This window comes from Stegostoma tigrinum, chromosome 16, assembly GCF_030684315.1.
Source record: "Stegostoma tigrinum isolate sSteTig4 chromosome 16, sSteTig4.hap1, whole genome shotgun sequence".
In the NCBI taxonomy this organism is placed as follows: Eukaryota; Metazoa; Chordata; class Chondrichthyes; order Orectolobiformes; family Stegostomatidae; genus Stegostoma; species Stegostoma tigrinum.
The window spans coordinates 11,347,898-11,375,832 of NC_081369.1; the positions used below are offsets into that span (position 1 = coordinate 11,347,898).

A 27,935-nucleotide genomic window follows, 5' to 3' on the forward strand; every position below is an offset into this window, starting at 1 on the left:
TTCCCAAACCAGCCATATTCAGGAAGGTGTTTTGTTTGGATTTGGAATCCCAATAGTGAAAATGAGTTTTTGTGCACAAGTCATGAGCTTCCCTGAGGTTGACACCCAATTGATTGGAGCTGTGTTCAGGATAGAGTATAACTCTGAAAACACAGGCCCAACTTAATGGCATGACAGCAGCCATTACTGTGATAGATATTTTGCAAATCAATGGTAAGACAGGACACAGCTAGAGGCCAGGTAGAGGCCAAACTTCTGTGGCAGAGCTGTCTGGCATATTAGTGGTGGGCCTGTTCAGGTTATGTTGGAGGTGATGCACAAAAGGTAATGTTCTCAGAAGGTGCCAGAGGACCATCCAGACACACTGAACAGGCCCAGGCGAAGGTTGCAGAAAATGGAAGTGGCCACAGTGTTACGTGAAGGAATTTGGTGCAGTGCCATAATACAGTTATAACCTCCTTTTAGCTAGGTGAGCCAAAGGTGACACACAGATGACAGGCCTCCACCTCTGCAGCTATGGCAAACACAACAACTAAGTAGCCTGGGAATGCATGGTGCTCCTGAACACAGGAGAAATGCATGTCCAGGGTACATAGTCACACAGCAATAACATTCAAAGGCCTCTGTTGAGGAGCTGGTTACATCAGCATCTTCTTAATTAATGAAACATTGGCACTGGTGACAGAGGCCAGAGGCCAGCATTGCCTTACTCTTTTTATTTCACAGGTGAAAAGGGCACACAATGCCAGGGAGAGTCCTGGTCAATTGCATAAGTAGGGCTGTAGTCAGGGGTTTAAAGTATATTGCGGGAGTTAGGTTCTGTTGTATGGCAAATTACAAAATCAACGGCCAAGGAGAGAATTGCAGGTCAGGAATGGGGTTGATTCCGACCAGAAAATAAAAGGTCAGAAATCAGATGACACCAGGTTATAGTAAGGAGGACTTTGCAGGATTGTCGAAGCTGGGTATACCATTGTCAACATTCCTAGATTGATGACAAATGGTCCTTTTCTTAACCTTTCATGAATTTTCTGTAGTGGTATGGTATAACTGGGTGGCTTGCTATGCCACTTCAGAGGACGGTTTAGAATCAACCAAATGACTACAGGTCTGGGTTCACATGTAGGTTAGACCAGGTAAAGATGGCAGATTTGATTTTCTAAATGATATTAGTGAGTTAGATGGGTTTTATTACAATTAATTATCTTTCTGTGATCATTACTGTAGATGCCAGCTTTCAATTCCAGATTTATTAGTTATATTTATTAAATTGTTTTGATTGCAATTGAATTTGTGTCCCTAGAGCAATAGCCTGGGACTCTGAATTGGTATCTGTCTTATTCACAGAATGTGGGTGTCACTGGCTAGGTCGGCATTTATTGTCCATCCCGAATTGCCCAGAATGCAGTTGAGGGTCAACCACTTTGCTGTGGGTCTGGAATCATATATAGATCAGACTGGGTAAGGATGACAGATTTCCTTTGGTCAAGGACCTCAGTGAAGCTGATAGTTTGTTTCTGACAACTAGCAAAAGTTTCACAGTCATTATTAGACCTTTGATTCCAGATTTTTATTGAATTCAAATTTCATCATCTGCTACAGAAGGATTTGGACACAAGTTCCCAGAACATTACGTGGGATTAATAACATAGTGATGATAGCACAAAGCCAGTGTTTCCGTTCTCCCTCCCCTTGTTCAGCAACATCGCTACTAGATTTCTTGGTAACTATCTTACATTGAAAACTTCAAACTTACTCTTCCCTAAAACTGACTTTGTGGTATCATCACTAGGTTATTAATCCCACATAATGTTCTGGGAACTTGTGTTCAAATCCTTCTGTAGCAGATGATGAAATTTGAATTCAATAAAAATCTGGAATTAAAGGTCTAATAGTGACTGTGAAACTTTTGTCAGTTGTCATGAACATTTTGTACAAGGCTATTTGATCAAAATCTTTCATAATTTCAAAAATCTTTGTTAGATCACTTCTAAGGGTTCTCATTTCAAAATAACGAAGACCTAGTCTATTATTTCTTTCTGAATAGGTTTAACTCTGGAATTTTGGTATATGTATATATGAACGTATAAATTAGGTGAAGTGGTAGGTCACTCAGTCAATCTGCCTTCTTCACCAGTCAATGAGATCATGGCTGATCTGACTACTCCCCATTTCTGCCTACCCCAAAAATGTAGCTCAATGAAAATATAAAAATAGGCAATTAGATGTTCTGTGGATTTTAAAAAAAGAACATAGTTAACAATATGAGTGTTGGTCCTATAGAAAGTGACTCTAGGGGATTGATATTGGTAAACAGGAATATCACAGCTAAGCTGAACAGATATTTGGCATCAGTCTTTATTATTGAGGATATAAGTAATCTTCCAGTAATGACTGTATATCAGGAAATGGAAGGATTGGAGGAACTCAGGAAAATTATAATCACCATGGAAGTGACACTGAGCAAATTGTTGATGTTACAGGGTTAAATGTCTGATACCATGGGTGGAAGCTTATAGGGGTCTGACTGATGCGGGCAATAGTTGAATGTATTGCTGAATTGGGTGAGAACCCTGGTCAGGCATATCTCAAAGTCAAGATCATCTCATTTCATCTTTTACATTTTTCAAAAGTGCAGTGCTAGCCTACTCACCAGGTAGCAGTGAATTGTCAACCAAAAATAATCAAGCCTTGTTAAAATCCTTATTGACAGCCCAACTCTATGAAGGGTCTAGGCCCGAAACGTCAGCTTTTGTGCTCCTAAGATGCTGCTTGGCCTACTGTGTTCATCCAGCTTCACACTTTGTTTTCTCACCTCATTAATATTCTGGTTTCGATCTCACCAAACTTGGCCATTTAACTAGAAATTGGGAAATCTGACAAGGAAACTGGGGCACGTGCATGGCAGATTGAACCTTGTTACTTGCTCCAGAGAACCTCCAGGTTGGACACCAGTCAGCAATACCTCAGGGCATGGTCCATGGGCAGTGTCACACACACACCTCATCCATAGACACTGGCAGCCAGAATCCTCATGGCACATCACTGATTCATTTACAAGATTGTAAGATACAAGATACAAGATTTTGTATTTCAGGTATTCTTAGAAAGGGTCACTCAACTCAAAACACTAACTCTAATTTCTCTCCATGATGCTGCCAGACCTGCTGAGCTTTTCCAGCAACTTAGTTTTTGTTCCAGATTACAACATCTGCAGTTCTTTTGGTTTTAATTCAGGACAACTTGTCACTGCTGGGACGTGCTGCAATGGACTAACATCATCTTTAAATGACCGTTGTGCACCTGGACAAGTGCTGTTATTCCAGAGTGGCTCTGCATAGTTCTGACATTTGTCACACACATGACAATGAAGGGAAATTGGCACCCCGCTCAGGAGGCTGACCTGTTGAGTTTCTCCAGCAATTTATGTATTTGTTTCAGATTTTCAGCATCTGCAGTTCTTTGTTCTATAATAACCTACCATCTGTTTTTGTTACCAAAGTGGATAGCCTCACCTGTAATCACATTATACTTTATTTATCATGTATTTCATATGGCTGATAACTGAATATTAATAACATTGGGTCTGCAGCTAATTAGGTTGTTAACAAACAATAATCTCTCAAAAGGCACCCCACTGCCACTTAGTTGACATCCAGAACGAGCAGATAAAACATGTAAGATGCTTCTGACGTTGAACTAGGCTTCAATGGACTTCCCACGCAATTCTACCATATTTCTTGCCATCACCATGTAATTCAAGCCCCTATAATATTTTGCCCTCTCTTTCCTACTTTTCAAATCTATTTGTTTAGTAATAATGTTAAATAATGTTCAGTGTGTTGATTTTCATGGCCATATTGACCTGTGTCACAGCTTTAATGATTTATCTATTTGTACTCCCAGATTTGCTAGGTCCTTACTCTTGACGTCTGGAGAGGAAGCAAATCAATTGCAGAGAATTTCAGGAAGGTTTTCTTTCTATTAGCTCTAGTGAGTTATCGCATCCAATCCTCCATTGCTTAGTTCATTATGTATGCGCATGTTTCTGCGGTGCTGCTTTCATTCTATCTTACATTCGTCTGTGGCAGAAATACTTGCCATGGCTGTGACATTTGGAGTTTATGAAGTTAGCACCATATTTAAAGCTTAATTGTGCATCAGCTCAATAGCCCTTCACGGTACTTGAAGTAGAAGAAAAACAAAGAACAACTTCTTAGGATACATAGGTGGAATGAGTAACATTTCATCAAAATTGAAGCTCAGGATTGTAAATTTATTGCTGTGTTACACCATTATCCATCTGTCAACTGGCATCCCAGAAAGAAAAACTTGCAAATTACAATATTGGTCTAACCTGTCTTGGATACTTCAAAATGGAAGATCAATCCATTTATTTCTGAGTATTACTGGCTTTATTTACTGATTTTCCCCTCTAAAGTAATAACTGTAGGAACTAGAATTGTGCTAGACAGGATACCTGTCTTCAGTGCCATACAATGTTTGAACTTTGTTAGCAGGTACTACTTGTTCTCGAACATTCAATGTACCATAACATTATTATTGTTCAGTACTATGGCTCATCCTCCAAATGAATTAGAATGACAGCTCTGACTGAGGAATGGTCAGACTTCTGAATGATCTTCCCATTGATTTATCAGTAATCCTGCCTGATTGCTTGGACCTGCACTACTGGCTGCAACCCCAGGCTGTAATGATATAGAATGCATGAATCTGAATGTCCAAGCACCTGGCTGCCTGTATTCAAGCTCCTGGACATTCTGTGTGTGTGTACTCCCTGGCTGAAAACAGTCACCCTTGACATTACTGAGAACTACACCCCTTAGAGTTTCAGAATTGACCATTTGATTGAAGCATGCGCAGTATGTTTCCCATTTTGGCTGTTGGTACATAGTGCAGGCACGAGAGTGATGTTATACAATGCTCCAAAGCAATATACCCCGTCCATGATTGATCACTGTTTGTAAACATGACAAACTATTTGCTTTGTGTGCGCTAAAAGGCAAGACATAACAGAAGTAATGTGAGCCTGTAAGTTCTGAATGAGGCAGCAATGCAGGAGAAGGCATTGTGGAGATGCTGTGAGCATCCATGTAGGTGCAAAATGAGTGCAGTAAGAAGACAAGCGAAGGGCGCTGAGGTACACAGTTCTGCAAACTATGAGATGGGTGTCTGTCCCTGTATGCAAAGCAGCCTGACAGCAGCATTACAATGAGGTGTCAGTGCATTCCAAAGTACAGTATAGAAATGGTTAATTATATTCCAAGTGAGTCAGAGATGTGCCATCATGATAGTGTGACACCAGTGTGTGTCCAATGCCAACTTCTGTGGATGGAGGGGGACAAGCAGTTGCTGCCCGTAGAGCATGCCCTGAGGTGTTGGGAACTGCTGGCCAAGATAGAGGAGCAAATGGAGCTGCCAGATACCTGCTCTGACTCACAATTTCATATTGAAAATTGTCATCATCTAGTTTCTTCTGCCACATAGGAGAAAAGCAAGCTGCATCTAAATGGGCTGAGAGTAGGTAACTGTAATATTTTAATGCATGAAAATGACCTCTCACCACTCACTAGTGAGACTCCCGTCTCAACATGGAGGCAAAATCATTCTTGATGTTGGGAATCCCATTTTTCCAATCTTGGCACATTTTCAAAACTAACTCACCATTATCCTCATCATTCAGGGGCTGGGAAAATGAAGCCCAGGAAGACAAACTTCAGATAATGGACAAAAGAGCTGAAGTGGAGATGAAGAAATTTCTTATCATGCAGCAATAAAGAATAAGGTTGTGAGTTAGTGGTTCCAAACGGGTGGCACAAGTCTCCCCGAATGACTTCATTCCGTGCAGTAGGATTTTATAATATATAAATATTATCAGTGGGAGCAGATCCGGTGTAAACAAGTGAAGTTGGTAAAAATCAGTTGGAAACTGATGCTCAAGGATGGAGAACAGAGATAAGTAGTCTGAAAACAAATCCACTGGCACGAGGCAGTAAAGCTGGGAAATACTGGAAGTACATATGGTAGACATGGACAGAGTGATATTAACTGTAAGTAGGAAGTGGTCAGTCTCCAACAAAGAAAATACTAATATCTAATGGCGCAGCAAGTGTAAATACTGGGACTGCTAACATTGCTTGTATAGAGCAGTGAAAGAAAAGACATTCATGTATGAAAATAAGATTGTTAAGAGAGAACAGTCAGTTTTAAGTAGCCCAGTACAATGAGGCTTAGTCAGAGCAGATGCACAAAGTAAAAGTTTTATGAAAGTGAAACTTTCAGGTATACCTGAAGACAATTAGGTAATATTGTATCAAAATGTCTGAGAAATATGTGGAAATTAGACCCTGCACAACTTATTACACAAGTTATTTACAAAATTTATGGAACTACTTTTGGTCCATGCAGCAAACTTCTCATTGAATCATTAAAGGCTACAATCTGCATTCCACCACCCTCCCTGCACAAAAAAAATTGATCTACTCAACCATTTAAGAAGATTGCATAGCTTGATTTATTTTCCTGAAAGGTCTAAGGTAAAAGAATGTCGGATTTAGGAAGTGAAATCAAGTCATTTGGCCCAACATAAAGCTCCCAGAGATCTAGACCAGATGAACTGATTTACCATATAATATAATGTAAAGGTATGCAAAATAGTAAAGTTTGCTCTGAGGGACATACCTTTCCATGTTTGATAAATAACTGTGCTTGAAACTAACTGGCTTCAAAACTCCCTAAGATTTCTCCAATCTAGCAGGAACCCCAAATAAATGGTCATTTTCAAACCAATTATGCATTGCCTCTGGTTGTTCTGTTGGCCTCCCAATACAGTGAAGGCAGAAACCTGGAAAACTGCATAATTCGATAGCCTTTTTATCCATGCAAGGTAAAGTAATTAAGTCCAGATTAAAGACTTAAATCATGTGCTGCTGAGTCCCAAGGCATGACAAAAAGTTAAATCCCTGAAGTAAGTTAGCAACCCCAAGTGGGGAAGTGAAGTTTACTAGGATTATTACAAGACAATTTTAAGAACCAAAGTTTGGTAAGTACCTGTCAGAATTGAAGTAGGAGTAAAGCCATATAAAGCAAAGGACCTAACTGATGTGCTAATCAATTATGAGAACTCCAGAAAGCATTAGAAAAATAGATAACAAATCAAAGTGGGATCTAGGTAACAATGAGATGATACTCAAATAGTGAATAACAATATAGACAAATCAGTTCCAGCCCTGTTCTGGGCGATGACCAAAATTTTAAGGAAAACACAGCTAGTTATACATTTAACAATTGTAACTCCAATATTCTGAGAGTGGTATATTTATTTTGTTCTGTCAAACATGCATTATTGTGAAGAATAAATCTGGAATATAAAAATGAAGTGGTCTCAGTATTCCTTTGACTATTTAATTCAAAGTCAAACAGACCTAAAGATGTAGGAAAATAATCTTGAGCTGTACGAAGAAAGCAAGACTCTAGAATTAATCATTTGGAAGAAAAGTGACTAGAGTCACAAATTGTCCAGTGATATTACTATTAGCAAATATTTAAAAAAAATCAGTGGTGGAATTTTCCAATCTTTGAGGAGGTACAAAGAAATGCAGGTGGGAAAATCAACTTTTTTTTACTCATTTGTGGAATGTGGGCATCGCTGGCTGGCCAACATTTGTTGCCCATCCCTAGCTGCCCTTGAGAAGGTGGTGGTGAGCTGCCTTTTTGAACCGCAGCAGTCCTCCTGCTCTGGGTTGGCCACAATGCTATTAGGGAGGGAGTTCTAGGATTTTAACCCAGTGACAATGAAGGAACGGCGATATATTTCCAAGTCAGGATAGTGAGTGACTTGGAGAGGAACTTGGGAGGTGATGGTGTTCCCATATATCTGCTGTCCTTGTCCTTCTAGATGGAAGTGGTCATGGGTTTGGAAGGTGCTGTCTGAGAATCTTGTGAATTTCTGCAGTGCTTCTTGTAGATATTACACACTGCTGCTACTGAGCGTCAGTGGTGAAGGGAGTTGATGCATGTGGATGTAATGCCAATCAAGCGGGCTGCTTTGTCCTGGACGGTGTCAAGCTTCTTGAGTGTTGTTGGGGCTGCACTCATCCAGGCAAGTCACACTCCTGACTTGTGCCTTGTAGATGGTGGGCAGGCTTTGAGGAGTCAGGAGGTGAGTTACTCACTGTTGTATTCCCAGCTTCTGGCCTGCTCTTGTGGCCACTCTGTTAATGTGGTGAGTCCAGTTGAGTTTCTGGTTAATGGTAACCCCCAGGATGTTGACAGTGGGGGAATTCAGTGATGGGCACTGGGCAAGAGTCCAAAATTCAGAATCTTGACAGTGGAATAAGGTCTTGAAATGAAGTTCTCTAACCATAAAAAGCAGGTCAACCTTCCCGACTTCAAGTGACTGAAAGTCTGTCTGCACATTTTTGCATCTCATTAAAAGCACATCATGATGGAATTTAGAACTGACTCCCAATTAAGTTGTACCCAACTGAAAATACACACCTTCACATATCTGACTATATTCAACAGGGTAGAAATACAAGCTCAGTGGTCAGCGCTTTCAACTTTGATTTTAAAAGGTTGGGGGTTCAACCTCACCTCTGGATATTAGAGGTGTCTTGTAATATAATGGGTGTGTCCCAACCTCTATGTTGGAAGGTCTGAGTTTAAGTGCCATCTGTTCTCGAAGTGTGATAAGCATATAATTTATCATAAGTTTGGGTTTTTTGAGTTACTAACATGGGTTTTCTGAGAGTTTGAAGTTCATAATTAACTTGTAAGTTCTACTGGCATGATGATTTCTTTAAGAGTTTTTAGAGTCTGACATGGGAGAGAATGGGTCTGTGTGCACTACTGTATGATATTTTGGGTATTGTATCAGAGATGTGTTCTGAGTACGATACATAAGCTCAGAGATAATGGGAACTGCAGATGCTGGAGAATCCAAGACAACAAAATGGAAGGGTCTAGGCCCGAAACGTCAGCTTTTGTGCTCCTGAGATGCTGCTTGGCCTGCTGTGTTCATCCAGCCTCACATTTTGTTGTCTACGATACATAAGCTGTTTTGTTTCTTTTCAATTTCTAAAGAAATATATCGTAATTAGTAGGATTCTATACTTTGATGTGTGTGTAAAAATCTTTGAATTTGTATTAAAAGTAGATAGTTTGGTTCATTCTATTTTATCTTGATTTTTTTTGTCACTAAAGTAAAATCTGCAACATTGCCTGCTTATGGTTTCAGTGAGAGACGACTTTGTTAAAACCAGCAAAAAAAAAATCAAAATAGAATCTATCAAGCTTGGTTCCTGTCTGTGATCTGATTTGTCTGGAATAGCATCAACTGAGAGTCACATCAGTGGACAGTTTTTGATGGACTCCTCCAGCCTGCATGCTACTTCACTGAAGGCCTCTGGCAGCTCTGCTTGATGTTCACTGTTTCCACATCTCCAACATGATGGCTCTGATAGCTGAGTATGCAGGCTCATCATCTACACGGGTCTGAGCATGGGCAGTCTCCAGCAGTCCTTTGAATCTTAGAAACCTTGAAGATTGTTTCCTCTGACATCTGTGGACCTGAAACTGTAATATGCTCACCAGGTTGTAACTCCAAACCTAATCTACATTGTGCACCAACAAGGTGAATGTCTCTGAGGTGGAGGAGGATGCATACAAATGCTGTGCTGACACATCCTCTAGCCTTTCAGAGACTTCATCCTTAAAGATGGTCATGGTCAAGGTTGGTGACCTAAGGGTGAGAAACAGATGGAGGGGAATATGGAAGTAGACTATATTTTTTTCTTTATGGTCTTGTTGTGGATAGTACTTGGGATTGGAAAAGAGAAAGAATTGCTTGCTGGACCTACAAAGTCCCTGAATAATCTCTCACACCGCCCCTACATTTGAAACAAGCAGGCCAAAGGCATTCTCACTGGCTTTCTGTTAGTGCTATTTCTTCATTCTCACGGGCATGGTCGAACTCTACCACTACCAGCTATACCGCCTCCTCTAAAAAAGGGATGAGGATTAAGCACACAGGACACTGTTTCAGAACCTTCAGCCAGGAACCAGGAGAAGGAACTCAGGTGGTGGTGTGATCACAGGAGCCCCTGTTACTCAGGAAACCTGGTTTCATTGATCAAGGAACCTACCAAGTGGGATAGTCAATATCTGCAGCAGCCATTCTGGCATGCCAACCATCACAATTAACAGGCTAATTATTGAATGATTGCTGTTGTACTGAATAGTTGCAATGATTGACAGAGCAGGATATGATTTTCACCACGATAACTGAGCATTTCCAGGACTGTCCTGCACACCTTTGGCCTGTGCCTGAACAGAGGAAGATGCTGAGCTGTCCACCTGGAGAGTGGCAGGTGAAGGAGGAGGCCTCTGGCAGCAGCAACACCAGGGTGAGCCAGACATGGCTTCACCCCAGTCCAGAGTCTTGGTGAGTGTGGAGCAGGTCCTGGGCTGACTCCACTGCTTAGACTCACAGGCTGAGTGGAGATTCCAGGTTGGCAGCTAGGCCTGGGTGCCTGAAGGAGCAGAGGTATTGGCGAAAGGGATAGACGGCTGACCAACAGCTGGATCTGGAGGAGTGTTGAATGGGGAACACATGCATCCCCAAGGTCACTGCTCCAGCTCAGATGCAGTGGTCACTGAGCGGCAGCAGTAGATGCCTGTAGCCAAGGACCCAGAGCCCATTTCGGAAATTCCAGAGCCCATTTCTGAGACTCTGGCCAATGTCAAGTAGAGACTAGAGGAGCAGCAGAGGAGGGACAATAAGAAGAAAGATGAACTCTATGCAATAAAATATTGTATTATATTCAACGTTTCAAGGTTGCATCAGAGCTTGGCAATACTTTGTGTGTAACACATGAGAAAACATTTTTCACTGTATTTTTATATACATGTGATAGTAACTATAAACTCTTTTTAGGAGTGAAACTATATTTCCTTCTGATCTCAGTCAGGTCTCTCTGAAATGCCCCAACACCATTAGGTCTTGGTTTTCAAAGCTAAAATAAATCCATAATAATATGAACTGAAAACAAACTAATGTACTTCAATGTTTACATATCCAGTCATACCACATTAAAAACAATTTTATGCTAACACTCTCGAGACCTCGTCATTGTTTCAGAAATGCTGTCAGGCCTATTTATGGCTTTTAATTCCTCCCTGTATTCTTTCGTGCTCGTGAGATACTCAAAGTATCTTGCACCATAAAAATTAATGTAAAATATGTTCAATTCCTGCTGTGTTCTTAATCCCCATAACTATCTCCTCAGAATCATTTTCTAAGGTGCCTTTGGTCACTTTGACTTTTTAAAAAAATCTATTTAAAGAAATTATTATTTTTCATATTACTTGCCAGTTTGCCCTCATAGTCTATTTAAGCTTTTTACTCCTCCTTTGCTGAATTCTGAATTTATCTCAGACATTGGGTTCTCATGCTGAGAGTCACAAATTACTTCCTTAAATGACTTCCACTGCTTGCTTACTGACTTCCCTGCTAATCTATCTATTCAATCCATTTTAGCTAACCCCATCCTCATTTCATTGTAATTCCCTTTATTAAAATGAAACATTGTTGTTTTCAACCCAAGTTTCTCACTCTCAGATTGAATACTAAATTCTATCTACTTATGATCACTACTTCCTCAGGAATCTTTAACTCTGTGGTCATTTATTAAACCTGCCATTATGTACTATCGGATCCAAGATAGCATGTTCCCTGGCTGGCTCAATGACATACTGTTCCTGGAAACTATCCCTAATATATTCCATGAATTTGTTACATGCTCCTATTAGTTATTGATTTATACCCTTTCCTATAGTGTGGCTATTGTTTGGGGGTCCATATACTACTTCTACTAATGTCTTCCTTTACTTACCATTTTATATCACCATTAAAATGGAGTTTACATCATCAGAACCTAGATTGTCTCTCACAACTATCATTTCATCTTTTAACAGTTTTACCCCATCATCTTTCCTTCTTTCTGAAAAGTCAAATACCCTGAATGTTAAGTTCCTAGTTTTGATCTGTTCATACCCGTGACTCCGTAATGGCTATCTGATCATATCCAATTACATTGATTTGTGCTGTCAGGTTTACTACCTTATTATGATTAATTTGTGTATTCAAATGCAAAGCCTTTAGGCTTTTTTGCAAGTTTTAATCATCCTAACTTTACTTTATAGCATGGCCCTATTTACTTCTGGCTCTTGATTACCCTGTCTTTCATTTTTGCATTTTACTGTTCTTTCTTATATATCCTTTGTTTTGCTTTTCTTTGTCAATTTGCTTATGTTCCCATGCCCCTGCAACTCTAGTTTGAACCCATCCTAGCCACAGTAACAAATACTTACCACACAATGACAGTCCTGGTCCTGCTCAGCTGGAGCCTGTCCCATTTGTACTGATTCTACCTCCCCCAGGAGTGGTCCCATTGTCCCGAGAATTTGAAACCGTTCTTCTTGCACCTGAGTACAATTTCAATTGACAGATCAGCAGGATTTTGAAATTAAAAAAGAAAATACCTATGAAAATGTGCTTGGTTTGAAACATCTCTAGGGGCAACGCAGAATAACTGATCCACCTGGATTGGAAAGAATGAGTGCTTGTCTGCAAGGCCTGGTGTGGAATGGAAGCAAGGCCTGGCATGTTCTGTGTGAAGGACTGAATGCTGAATTTTTTATTTCTTTATTTTTAAAATTTTTTTCCTAAGATTTTGTATATAGCTACCTTTATACCTAAGGTGGTGTTGTAAGTGGCAACTTTGTAAACTTTTCATTGCGTTCATATGAGTATGTGACAATAAACATAATTCCAATTCTAAATATAGTGCCTTGATCTTCAATCTCAGAGTATCCCAGTGGGTGCAAGAACATCCTGCCCAGCCCTGCCAATAAGATTCTCTGTTGAACGTGTTCAAAATTTGTACATATATGTAAATAGGTTGAAATCCGTACAATCTCACAAAAAATCTTGACCTACCCCAAGTAGAAGTGATACTCACTTCTAGTCCTGCCTCAGGAGTTAGACTTCATAAAGAAGATTCCAGACAATGTTTTAGAAATAATACTAACCAAAAAACAAAACTCACTGTTTGTATTCATCCCATTGTTAAAAAGGAAAATACTGAACTAGCCAAACCTGTCTCCTCATTAAAATCTCTGTAAATTAATTGTCAGGATATTAATGTCTGTAATTCACTGACTTGCTCTTTCTTTAGATGACAGTCAATGAGATGAATAGTGTGTTATCTTCACCAATTTTCAGTCTCTGGAAGATAATGCCAGCAATTCTTATTTTATTACTACTATATTTGCTCCACTAATTTAATTATTAAACATATATTGAGGGAACTCGGAGGAATTTTGCTTAAAAGGACAGGAAATATAGCAGTAGTCATTTCCTGGGGCAATATTTATGAACAAACACATCCTTATTTAACTGTTCAGTCCTCCATCCCACGCTTCCAGTGCTAAAGATCGAAATACTTTCAGGAAGCTGAGACACTCTCTGATCCAGCCATTCTCCTTAGCCACGGCTCAGCAACCCTGATTTCCATTCATGTCTTATGGCGTTATTAATTGTTGTATTGCTCTGATTCTTAGAATTGTATTACACTCTATGTAATTATCCTACACACATACATAATATACACAGCACATATGTAATATATACAGTGTTAACAACAAAGTCTAAATAAAATTTAGGAAACTAAGAAATAAAAATAGAATATGCTGGAAAATACATACTGTTAGATCTTACCAGCTCTCTGGAGATAGATTGGGAAATGGGAGACCTTAAACAACAGCAAAAGGTGCCAGGAGGGACTCCTCTCCTCATGCCTGCTGGCTATGATGGCATATCAGCAGTAGAAAAACCAACCAATTATTACCCACTTTTCACCTGTACCAGCATAATACCAGCTTCTAGAGTGGCTTTTGTTGTGGAGACTGTGCCACCAGCTAAGCCTGCTGACTCATCAGTTTCATGAGACATGAATGTTGCTGTTGGCTAGCATTTATTGTCCATTCCTATTTGCCCAGAGAGCAGTTGAGAGTCAACTACATTGCTGTGTCTGGAGTCACATATAATTCAGACCAGGTAAGGATGAAAGATTTCCTTCACAAAGAACATTAAGTGAACCAAATGGGTTTTTACAACAATCAACAGTCAGCAGTGGTTACATGGCTGCAGTTAAACTTTTCTTTTATTCCAAATTCTTTTTACTGAATTCAAATTTCATCATCTGCCATTGTGGGATTCAAACTCATGTTGCCAGAAACACTAGCTCCGGGTTCTAGATTACTAGATCAGTGACATTACCACCACTGTCAGTCCAAGGGTGAGGGTGGGATGTTCCATTATGGCTACATTCTGGTCTATGGAAGGACACCCTCAGTGGAAATGGTTTTTAGCTATATCTGTGTGCCTGGCACCAACACTGCTAAAAAGAACACACGACATTCAAAGGCATCTCACTGACAGTTGTCTTTTAATTAGCCACTACCTGTAAAATACTACAGCAAATGCTGTTGCAAACTTATACTAGGTCAATGTTCACTTTCCATTGAGTGTCAACTTTTTTTAAATTACTTCATGATTTGTGGGTGTCAAAGACAGGGCCACCATTTATTACTTATCCCTAATTGGCTTTGCTTTCTTGACCACTGCAGTCTATCCAGTGTAGGGACACATACATTGCTGTTAGGCAAGGGGTTCTAGGATTTTGATCCAGACACAGTGAATGGAAGGTGGTATCTTTGCAAGACAGAATGGTATGGAATCTGCAGGTCGTGATGTTACCTTGCATCTGCTGCCCTTGTCCTTTTAGGTGACAAAGGGCACAGGTTGGGCAAATGGGGAAGATGATGCAAAGAGTCTGTACAGGAATATAGATAGGTTGTGAGTAGTTAAAAGCTTTGTCGATGGAATATAATGTGTGAAAATGTATTTTGGCAGGAAGAATAGAGGATTTGAATATTATTGAAATGGAGAGAGACTGTAGAAAGTTACAGAAAGGAAGGATTTGGGAGTCTTTGTACATGAATCATGAGTTGGTTACTTAAGTCACCACCACAGTCTCAGAGGACCAGAGCATTGCTGGAGGTGGTTTTAACCTGAGGGTCACAATGCCTCAGGTAAGGGCAAAGGTTGAGATTGAGATTCTTTCATGGTAACCTCAGCCAGTGCAGCAGTTGAACCCATCCTGTTGGCATCATTCTGCATCACAAACCAACCATCCAGCCAGTTGGACTAATCAACCCCCTATCGGGGGGCAATAAGGACAGCAAATGGAATATTGGCTTTCATTGCTAAAACTATACAAGGCAGCAGTCATACACAGCTGGAATACTATGAATGGTTTTGGGAACCTAATCTACGGAAAGAAATACTAGCATTGGAATCAGTCCAGGGGAAGGTTCACCAGCCTGATAACAGGTATGGAGGAACTGTCTTATGAGAGATCGAGGATGGTGAGCCTGTACTCAGTGGAACTTAAAAGAAGCCCCATCAAGTCTGTACTGACAGAAGCTACTGTACACCCATAATTGCCCCACTTTCCAGCACTTGATCCACATATTTGAAAATTGGGTCACAGAATCACACAGCATGGCAACAAACCATTTGGTCCAACTTGTTCATGTCGACGAAGTTTTCCAAACTAAATTAGTCCCATTTTCCTGCGTTTTGCCTGTATCCCTCTAAACCTTTCCTATTCATGTACCTGCTGAAATATTTGATGACAATTCAAGTGCTCATCAAGTATAGTTTAAATAACGTGAGGTTTTCTACGTCCCAGGCTGTGTGTTCCAGATTTCCAACACCCTTCAGGTGAAAACAAAAGTTTCCTTGAAGACCTTCTAAAATTTCCTGCTCTTGCAGCTTAAAATTATGCCTTAATATCTTTGAATATCTGACAGGGTAGATGCAGAGTGGTTGTTTCCCCTTGTGGGAGAGTCCAGGGCCAGTGACATAACCTCAGAATAAAGAGTCACATATTTTAGACAGAGACGAGGAGGAATTTCTTCTCTTGACAGTAGTGATTCTGAGGAATTCTTTACCACAAAGGACTGACAAGGTTGGGCTGATAAATATATTCGAGGTTGAGATAGACAGATGTTTTACTAGTAAGGGTTATGGTGAAAAGACAGGCAAGTGGAGTTCAGCATTATCAGATCAGTCACAATCTTATTGAGTTTACTCAATGGGATGAATGGCCTAAATATCTGGTTTTGTTGTGCTGTTGAAGGGGGTTTGGTGAGTCGCTGCACATCTTACTGGTAACATACACTACTGCTGCTGTGTATCAGTAGCAGAGGGAGTAAATACTTAAGGTGGTAAAGAAGGTGTACATCCAGAAGGATCCTTTATCTGGACAGTATTGGGCTTCTTCAGTGTTTTTGGAGTTGCAGTGATCCAAATTGACAATAAGTGCAGCGGCCCTTCGGGGCAGCAAAACCAATCATTATGATCATGGCTGATCATCCACAATCAGTATCCTGTTTGTGCCTTATCCCCATAACCCTTGATTCCACTATCTCCAAGAGCTCTATCTATCTCTTTCTTGAAAGTATCCAGAGACTTGGCCTCCACTGCCTTCTGGGTCAGAACATTCCATATATCCAACACTCTCTGGGTGAAGAAGTTTTTCCTCATCTCTGTTCTAAATGGCCTACTTCTTATTTTTAAACTGTGTCCTCTGGTTCTGGACTCCCCCATCAACGGAAACATGTTTCCTGCCTCCAGAGTGTCCAATCCTTTAATTATCTTATACGTCTCATCCTCCTAAATTCAAATGTATACAAGCCCAGTCGCTCCAGTCTTTCAACATATGATAGTCCCGCCATTCCGGGAATTGACGTCGTGTACCTATGCTGCACTCCCTCAATAGCCAGAATGTCTTTCCTCAAATTTGGAGACCAAAACTGCATACAATACTCCAGATGCAGTCTCACCAAGGCCCTGTACAGCTGCAGGACCTCTTTGCTCCTATACTCAATTCTTCTTGTTATGAAGGCCAGCATGCCATTAGCTTTCTTCACTGCCTGCTGTGCCTGCGTGCTTGCTTTCATTGACTGATGTACAAGAACACCCAGATCTCGTTGTACTTCCCCTTTACCTAACTTGACTCCATTTAGATAGTAATCTGCCTTCCCGTTCTTGCCACCAAAGTGGATAGCCACACATTTATCCACATTAAACTGCATCTGCCATGCATCCGTCCACTCACCTAGCCTGTCCAAGTCACCCTGTATTCTCATAACATCTTCCTTACATTTCACCCTGCCACCCAGCTTTGTGTCATCAGCAAATTTGCTAATATTACTTTTAATGCCTTCATCTATATCATTAATGTATACTGTAAATAGCTGCGGTCCCAGCACCGAACCTCGTGGAACCCCACTGGTCACAGCCTGCCATTCCGAAAGAGACCCGTTTATCACTACTCTTTGCTTCCTGTCACTCAGCCAATTTTCAGTCTAAGCCAGTATTTTGCCCCTAATACCATGTGCCGTAATTTTGCTCACTAATCTCCTATGTGGGACTTTATCAAAGGCCTTCTGAAAGTCCAGGTACACTACATCCACTGGCTCTCCCTTGTCCATCTTTGTAGATACATCCTCAAAAAATTCCACAAGATTAGTCAAGCACGATTTCCCCTTCGTAAATCCATGCTGACTCTGACCTATCCTGTTACTGCTATCCAAATGATTCGTAATTTCATCTTTTATAATTGACTCCAGCATCTTCCCCACCACTGACGTCAGGCTAACCGGTCTATAATTCCCTATTTTCTCTCTCCCCCCTTTCTTCAAAAGTGGGACAACATTAGCCACCCTCCAATCTGTAGGAACTGATCCTGAATCTATAGAACATTGGAAAATAATTACCAATGCGTCCACGATTTCTAGAGCCACCTCCTTAAGTACCCTGGGATGCAGACCATCAGGTCCCGGGGACTTATCAGCTTTCAGACCTAACAATCTATCCAACACCATTTCCTGCCTAATATAAATTCCCTTCAGTTCATCCATTACCCTTGGTCCTTCAGCCACTATAACATCTGGGAGATTGCTTGTCTTCCCTAGTGAAGACAGATCCAAAGTACCTATTCAACTCTTCTGCCATTTCCTTGTTCCCCATAATAAATTCACCCGTTTCTGTCTTCAAGGGCCCAATTTTAGTCTTAACCATTTTTTTCTTTTCACATACCTAAAAAAGCTTTACTATCCTCCTTTATATTTTTGGCCAGTTTGCCTTCGTACCTCATTTTTTTCTCCACATATTGCCTTTTTAGTTATCCTCTGTTGCTCTTTAAAACTTTCCCAGTCCTCCGGCTTCCCGCTTATCTTTGCTATGTTATACTTCTTTTTTATCTTTATACAGTCCTTAACTTCCCTCGTCAGCCATGGCCGCCCCGCCTACCCTTAGGATCTGTCTTCCTCTTTGGAATGAACTGATCTTGCACCTTCTGCATTATATCCAGAAATACCTGCCATTGTTGTTCCACTGCCATCCTTGATAGGGTATTGAACCATTGAACTTTGGCAGCTCCTCCCTCATAGCTCCATAGTTCCCTTTGTTCAACTGCTATACTGACACTTCCGATTCTCCCTTCTCCCTCTCAAATTGCAGATTAAAACTTATCATATTATAGTACTACCTCCTAATGGCTCCTTTACTTCGAGGTCCCTGATCAAATCCGGTTCATTGCACAGCACCAGATCCAGAATTGCCTTCTCCCTGGTGACTCCAGTACCAGCTGTTCCAAGAATCCATCTCAGAGGCACTCCACAAACTCCCTTTCTTGGGTTCCAGTACCACCCTCATTCTCCCACTCTACCTGCATGCTGAAATTCCCCATTACAACTGTAGTAATACCTTTGCAATAGGCCAATTTCAACTCCTGATTCAACTTACGCCCTACATCCAGACTACTGTTTGGGAGCCTGTAGATAACTCCCATTATGGTCTTTCTAACCTTAGAATTCCTCAGCTCTGGGCAGTATTCTATCATACTTTTCACTCCTATTCAAAGTGGTTAAATGTGCATAGGGCTCATTCATCAAACATAGGGACAAAGATTGAAAAGTTGCGAGCATCTTTTGCAATATATGGAGTTCCAGAAGCGTTGGTCACAGGCAAAGGGCAATCATTTACCAGCAGGGAATTTGAGTATTTTCTAAAGTTGCATGGCATTCATCTCCATACAATCCATTGTCCCTTGGTCTGGTGGCAAGAGCAGCCCAAACTTTAAAGGCAGGTATAAAGCAACAGCCTACAGCTTCACTTGATACCAAGTTGTTCCAGTCCCTGTTTGATTACAGGGCCACCCCTCATGCAACTACAGTGACAGCTCCAGCGGAGTTGTTAATGGGAAGAAGGTACTCCACCAGGTTAAATCAGATCTTCCTGGACCAGAGGTGGGTGTGTGTCTATGTGTGTATGAGAAACAGCATCAGGAATGCCATCGCTGGGCACAAGACTCCAAGTGAGAGAGACAGTTTACTTTAGGGACCGAGGAACTAGAAGAATGGAATAAACTCTTTAGAGGAAACAGGGAGTGAAGATGTATAGTCAAGGTAACTGTGAGAGTTGGTCAGTTTGTAGTGGAGTCAGAATGCTGCCTTGATGTTAAGGGCAGTCACTTTCACACTTTTTTATTCTTTAATAGGATGTATGTATCACCAGCAAGGCCAACATCTGTTGTCTGATTATAATTGGCTTTGAATTTAGTGACTTCCCAGGCTGAAACTGAGATGAGCTATCAATTCCAGGTTTATTATTGAGCCTTTGTCCGCAAAGCAGCGACTTGGGCATCTGTCTTGCTGAGTAGATGCCTGTGTTGCAGGTATGCTGCAGCAACTTGTCAGGACCATGTCTAGTTATGGAGCACAAGTCCTCAGTACATTTGTCAAATGTAGTCAGGGCCCGTCACCAATTACAGTGTCCATTTGTCATAAAGATTATAATCCAAATACCTACATCAAAGGAACTGGGGACCTCAACAGTCAGTTGCATTGGGTCATGCAATCACCACTTCTAGGTGAGTTGACGATGAATGCAAATGCTTTACTGATGAATTGGCCTCCCTCATTATTGTGAGTGGGGATATTTATGGAATCACCTCCTCCAACCAGTTGTTTAACTCACCATCACCATTCAGGGCCAGATGTGGCAGGACTGCACAGCTTAGTGTTGATCAATTAGTTTTGAGGCCACCTAGTTGTATTTATTGCACAGAGACAAACAAAAACTGCAGATGTTGGAATATCCAAAGTATCCAAGGTACATACTACCAGTTTCTACCTATCACCACCATTCTGCTATCTGTTCCCCCACTTTACCTGCAGCTCCCCCTACTCCCACATTCAGTCCTGAAGGGTAATACCCGAAATGTTGACTTTTCCTCGAGATGCTACTTGGTTTGCTGTGTTCTGCCGGCCTCCTGGTCATCTATTTATTGACTGCAGCTTCTATTGCTGGGACGTAAGTAATCGTGCGTTATAATTATACTAGTTGACAAGCCAACCCTTTTTGCACTTCATCAAATCAGACCTGGTCCAATGGCATGGTGATAATGTTAAAAGTCAGGAATATACTGTGTCATGAAATTACAGATTGTGACTGAATACAATTCTGTAGTTGCTGATGAGCCATAGTGTCTCAGGGGTACCCAGTTCTGAATTGCTTTTCTACAAAATTATGGCCACATTAATTCCATTGGCAGCTGTAAAGACAGAAAATATTAACATCTCAAAGTGCAGATTCTTCATCTACTGAAGTGAAAGTCAACATCTGAAACAGGATCCTGTGTGTTTACAAGTTACCATAGCTCTATATATTTCAAAAAATTTCAGTTTCTGTATCAGAGTATTTGAGGTTCCTTTCTGATTTTGAGTTTACTTCTTTCGCTGTAAACTAAAATGTAGAACACTTATTCTAGAGATAGCCCCATTTGACCCATGTCCCAGACCCCATCTTCAGCACGAACCTCCCCAACTAGCAGAATAACACATCAAGAGTTGTTATCTGTGTGGACCAAGCTGCAAGATGTGGAAGATGCTCACGGCCGGAGACACCAGTGGGGTGGTTCTCACAGCAACAAAAAAGCTTATAATTTCTCTGGGAATCGATACCAAAAACATTGTAAATTAATGGGATTGGAGAATAAAGGAATTATATTAAAATTTGTCAGCAACTTCCAAACCCATTGTCTGTTCCACTTAGAATGGCAAGGACAGCAGAGGGTGATAGTGGAGGGCTGCTTTTCAGACTGGAGGCCTGTGACCAGTAGTGTGTCACAAGGATTGATGCTGGGTTCACTGCTTTTCATTAATAAATGTTTTGGATATGAACATAGGAGATATTGTTAGAAAGTTTGCAGATGACACCAAAATTGGAGGTGTAGTGGACAGTGTAGAAGGTTACCTCAGAATACAATGGGATCTTGATCATCTGGGCCAATGGGCCAACGAGGAGCAGACGGAGTTTAATTTTAATAAATGTGAGGTGCTCATTTTGGGAAGGGAAATCAGGACAGGGGTTATACACAGTCAATGGTAATGTCCTGGAGAATGTTGGCAGGGCATCACAGTTAACTTTTCACTTATCTTTAGTTTCTAACTTTGTTCAATGCAGCTCCCCCTCACTGCTACATTGGAGATCATGCAGTCAATCTTCTACTCATTTTAAGTAAGCAAAACAAAACTAAAAAAATTATTTACACCCTTAATTATTAACTAATTTTCATACAAATAAAATACCTGTGTTCAGTTACAGGATGTCCATTTATTTTCTTATAACATAGGGGTGGGACCTCAGTAGCAAAAGCTGAGATTCCCTGACCTAGAAAAGAAAATAGTACAGTGGGGCCTCTCTGTACTTCAGTGCCCTGTGTACTTAATTTTCATGCTAAACTGTGGAAGAGGTTCCATCCAAGCAAACAACATTTATAAAAACCTCAACTGAAAGATTCTGAAAATAAAAATTGTACTTATAATTACTAGAACAGTTTAACATTTATTCATTGTGCTGTCATACCTCTGAGTTGTTATATTTTCTGAGCCAGTTTTAGCCTGAAAAATACACTGAAAGGATTCTATTTTCTGTCTGACAGAGCAGAATCATGATGAGCAAATTATGAACTTCAGTTGTTTTACACCTTGCCAAAGGTAATAGTTTTGCCTTATAGCATGCTGTTCTATGAAATGAATAAGATTTTAAGTTTCAGATCAGAAAAGACACAATCCTGTTTCTGGATACTTACTTTGCCGTGAACCACAACTGCAATTTATTGCCCAAACATTGTGTTATAGATAAGAATGATTTGTCATTCTGGTGTTATGAATGAGCAAATACATGTGTCACTATGCATTCTCAAAAAACATGAAAGAAGCAACTGACCAGTCATTGCAGGAGCAGGAAGTTTCATTTGTGGCATTTAATTTTAACACACGCCCAGCATGAACCAATTTAAAAATGAGCATCAGAAATTCTAAATACATGACGCTATTTTAAAGTATAACCATATGTATAACATTTGTTTCCAAACTGCATGATTTCTAGGAACATTGAGTGACAGTCATTATTGCAGCTTAGCGATGTTTGTATACCATCACTGTGATGGCTAATTTACACAAGTGCAGAAGCCTGTGTTGAACAACAAAAAGAGTTCAGTGGTGATGCTCCCATATTTATTTAGTTATTATTGTTTTGTAAATACCCGCAATACAATTGTAATGTATGACTGCCTAGCTGTACTATGTACAAAATACACTGTTAGCTGCCCAGATCACATTGTAATACCCTGAATGAAGTCACTGTTGGATACCTTCCCATTATCAGAAATTAGCACCAATTTTAAAAGGTACCTTGAAATCACCACACTATTATGGACTGATTAAAGAGTTAACCTCCAAAAAATAAGTCTGATTCTAATTAAGTTGGTTCTAAGTCATGATTCTGAAAGTTTTAGACTTTAAACTGCAACCTGTAACAGTTTGGATAAAATGAAGAGAAAGACTGTTAGATGCTCCCACTTTTTATTAATACTTAACATACAGTCACATGCAGTGTGACATATGGAACCAGGGTGATCATGCAGTGTCCTGATCAGAACTGCCACCCGTTTTGTTTTGGATCAGCCAACCAAGGCTTTCAGTGGACAGTCTGAACAAATCTAAAACATTAGCTGTGACCCTGTAATAATCCACAACATGTGGTCATTATCCAAGAGAGAACATCTTTCTTCGGTCTCCCTACACCTTATGACAAAATGCAACATGTGACTGGCTGCCCAGAAATTGAAATGTACGATTCCAAAGGCACAAAGGCATTACAGAAGTGCGAGGCCATTGGGTTGAGCAAATGGAAATATCTGCAATTCTAATCACATCTTTCAACTGTCTCTTAATGATTCCAAAGTTTTGGCTGCCTTGCCTGGAAATCCATTTCAAATACTTGTTATTCTACAAAAGAACTTCCAGACATTAGACCCAAATTTACCTTTTGAAGACTGCATCTGTGTTTTGTTTCCCTTTTGTTAGTTTAACTTGGTAAAGTTCCAAACTTTATCATTTTATATTGACCTTAAGCTCACCTCTCAGTCATCTCCAATCAAGACTGAAGAAATAATATTTCTATAGGGTTCCCTTTTAACTCCATTTCTCTGGCATTAGCTAAATGCTTCAAGAATCTTCTATGCACCAGCTAGGCGATTCGAATATCTTTTTAAGGAACTCTAGATTTTGACCGAAGTGCTGTAATATAAATAGCTTAATTATTTTTTCTAACTTAACTCAAAATTTTAACTGCTTTAATATTATTTTACTTCAAATGTCAACTCTACATACAACCACGGGTCTCTTCCAGTTTCATCCTTAGATAGGCCATGGTGTATCAATCATTTCCTTTCTGGTGTGCATTAACTAACATTTACCTGCACATGATTTCACCATGATATTATTACCAATTAAAGATTTATCGAGCTCGTTCTTGACTGCCTCACTAATATTGATTGCATCACCTGATTCTGCATTTTTTTTTTCATTTTTGATGTATTAGCCTTAGATTTTACTTAAAACAGAAGGAATTCCAGTGCAGATCCTATTGGCCATACAAAACAGTAACTGTTTCCCTCAGAGATAGCAAGAACTGCAGATACTGGAGTCAGAGACATCACAATATGGAGTTGGAAAAACACAGCAGGGCAGGCAGCAATAGAAGAGCAGCGAAGTTAACATTTTGGGTAGGGACCCTTCTTCCCTCCACCACCCACCCTCACTGGTGTACTCAATGAAAATCTGCTAACAAATGTCTGTTGCTTCCTAAACACTAACCACTTCCTTCATCATTTCCAGGTTTTACATTGAACTTTCATCACTTTGTTGCAGGTTCTTGGGCATTACTCTGTAAAAAAAAACTTTCTGGATACCTAGGTAATGCAACAATCAGTAATTACATTGCTTTGATGATCCTCATGAAAAGAAAAATAATTATGACATGTTTGACTTTACAAAATGTGACTGTTAAAATCTAATGTAAGAGAAAATGCACAAACAGAATGGTTTCAGAGGTTTGCAAGGCAAGAAGAGAAGTAGTAGGAGAACAGATCACAGCTGAAATTGTCCAATGACATACTCAAAGGCACATAAAACAGAAAAAATAAGTGTGTGTTGGGAAGTTTAAATGGAAGCAGGAAATGTGGGAGGGAGCTATGGATTTGAAGTAAAGCATTACAATGTTGAAGTCAATATTCTTGGAGCATGGCAAGCTAACAGACTTTAGAAAAGGCTGGAATGACGCAAATGAAGAATTCTTGCAAGCAGAAGGCAAACCATAGAGTGCTAAATATGTTGTATTTTGTTCAAGTTGAAAACAAGGAAACTGGCTGGAAAACATTAGATGTGACCAAGTCGTGGACTAATATAGGAAGTGAAGGTGGAAGAGGTGCAGCATACATAGTGGTAGTTTTAATAACTGAGTTGAGCAATGTAGCAAAGTTCTACATAGGCTGATTTAGACTGATGTGCAACTACAGAGGCTCATGAGCTGCTGAAAATGTTTTCCGATTTATTGAAAGAAAAGTGGAGGAAATTTTGGATCATCCAACTCTTACTACTGGACTGGCAGATAAAAATTGTATCAATAGTCTTCAGAGAAGACAAAGAGATAGAGTTCACTTTTGTTGATTGCACATCTAACCTGACTCCTATGTATCTCCATAATTTCTTCGAGGGAATTGTGAATAAATAATGAAGAAACAACACATCATAAGACTTCCTGCAGCTCATTAAAAGTTAAAGGTGAAAGTTAACTCTTACTATATTTTAGGGCAACCTTGATGACCTTTTCGTAGCAGGTGTTGAAATAAAGACTACAAATATGAATTCTTCCAAAGCTGAATCTTGAAATTGGCAAAAAATGACAAGCCTATTCCTTAGGCATCCATTATGTTCTTATTTACAAATTCTTCTTAAATCAAAGCCAATCAGCTGACAGATTATCCTCATGAAATATCCTCCACTAACTGATTATCCCCATTCTATTGCATTTCTGCCTCCAATTCAGACATAGATCGTTTAATAGATTCAAAGTGCTAACAAGGACATCTTCACTCTTTATGTACAACATATTCTACAGATGAAACAACAATCAGAATGTAAACTATCCATAATTGGAATTTTTAACAGGTAGCTCTATCCAGTTAGAACTCTGCGTCGATCTAGCTTGTAAGAATGATTGTAATCAGCAGGTTTTAGTCTTTCACCAGGAGAGACAAGTCTGCAATCAGCAGGGATCAGCCTCTAGATTCCAGCCCAGAGTTAGGTTACTGTCAAGGAGACCCTGCTTTTAGCCTGAGAAGGTAAGCCAGGACTTCTGGTAAACTATTTTTGTGATGCTTTTGTGGCAGCAACAACCCAACTTGTCGGAAAGGCACAAGTGCAAAGCTTTAAAAAGAAGTTGATAAAGTTCTTTGGTCCTCTACTAAAAAAGAGAGAAACAGAATGACCTTCTTTCAGTAGAACAAGTGTAACCATACAAGAGTCATAATGTTGACAGGACATCTCATAGAATTAGCTAAGTCTAAGTAATAGGACAATTTCCAAGTGCTTATAGTAAGTTACACTAAGTAACTTACAAAGATGCAATGGAATTATATATATCTCCCAGTTATACAGCTGTTTTATTAAAGCTCTCTGGATATAATTAGTGTAACTGCAACTCTAAGGTATGAAGAAACAAGGCAATTTTTGGAACCTGCTCCAATGAATGTGGATTTTTTTATGACTCACTGTAGTTATCAGCAGTTGTCCTATCACCAAATTATGATGATTCTAGCCAATATGCAGAAAATCTTTCTTCAGCTCAGGAGTGGAAATATTTCAGAGGACTAAAAGCAGTGGGGTTGGATAAAAATTACTTATGAATTAACCCTAATGAATAATGTACACATACTGTATTAGTTATTTCAAGTGATTTGTGCCTTGTGGCTCATCATCTCCAGCCAGTGAAACTCCTCTTGGAAGCCCAATAGGAATTTTTACTCAGGCCAGGCTTCAAAATTTTGTACCATCCCACTCAGCACAATTTAAGGGTCTGGAGATAAAGAGGTTTGGAAAGCATTCCTTGGAACCAGATCACAAATTCTTTTAACCCAATAACACTGGCACCACTTCAAAATACCTCAAATTCTCTATGTTTCTTATGTTAATGCCTTATTTAACATCATTGAGCAGGACTGTATAAAATAAAATAACAAAATTGAGAAGTAATGTCACCTGGGCTCAATGACTGTGACCCAACTGTGAGCCATCGAGTAACAGCACCAATGACAGAGTCAAACCCATTCCTGCATTGACCGTTTACAGTACAGCAAGAGTCTTGGTGTTCCTTTCTTTTGCAGCTGGAGGATGGCATAGATCAATCCCAAAATGCAGAGCAGCAGAATTAATGGAACAATGACAATTACTATATTCATTGTTCTAGTGTAGTCATCCACGGGGATATTAATATGGATATCCACTTCTTCTTCCCTCTTTTTGTCCTCCTCTTCTCTGGTCTCACCTTCTTTATCATCTTCGTCATCAATGTCATTAGTATCATCAGAATCATCAATATCAATAGTAGGCTCCTTTTCATCAAAACCAGGTTCAACATCCTGATGGCATCCCATCCAGTCACGAAGAATGGATTTTGGATAACCAGGTTCTGTTCTCAGCAACTGGTTGTTAAACTTCCAGTATTTGGTACCTTTGTAAAAATGTGTGTAAGCTGTCAATCAAAATATAAATAGTTTTAGAAATTACATGCCAATAAAAATGCTGCATAATTAATTAATTCAGTATTTTTACAAGATAGTTAGCTTATGTATTAATGGTCATTATGTTTTGACAAATTAGACAAGTCAAAAACACAACTATATTTGTAGATGACAGTGATGGTTAGTCAATGCTGCAGAGAGCTACAAATAATTACAAGTTGCCATTTAAAAAAATTACAGAATGGGCATTGTATTTCCATGGAAAAGGCAACTGAATTCCAACAGATAAATGAGATATTTTAATTTTTGTAAGTAAAGAGGGTACATGTTACTTGTAAAAGAAAAATTTATATAGGACTGAAAAGCAAAAGGTTTTGTGAGTGCAAATACATAAATTACTATAGATAGCAACACCAGTTAATTGGGTCATAATGAAATGCAGCAATCACTAAGGGTTATTCAGAGTAACAGAACAGTCCAAACTGTATTTAGGCATAGTAAACTTATTATAAAGCAGTAACTAAGTTGAATCTTACACTTCTTTGGCCAAGTCAGAGTTGCATCAAGTTTTTTTTTAAGAGCGTGGTCGCTGCGAGGCCTAGCAAATTATCTCACTCCATCCTAAAAAAA

The 27,935-nt window shown here is 39.8% G+C and overlaps 1 protein-coding gene across 5 annotated transcripts in view; it reads right to left on the reverse strand.

Moving 5' to 3' along the window:
* Positions 1-22,453: 22,453 nt before the first annotated feature.
* mmp15b (matrix metallopeptidase 15b) overlaps positions 22,454-27,935 on the reverse strand; it is a 173,963-nt gene continuing 168,481 nt past the window's right edge. For all 5 annotated transcript variants that reach the window (XM_059651610.1, XM_059651608.1, XM_059651612.1 and 2 more), the window contains one exon: positions 22,454-27,316. In XM_059651610.1, the coding sequence (XP_059507593.1) occupies positions 26,883-27,316 (434 nt within the window). In that variant the 3' untranslated portion in view covers positions 22,454-26,882. The remainder of the gene's footprint in view (positions 27,317-27,935) is intronic.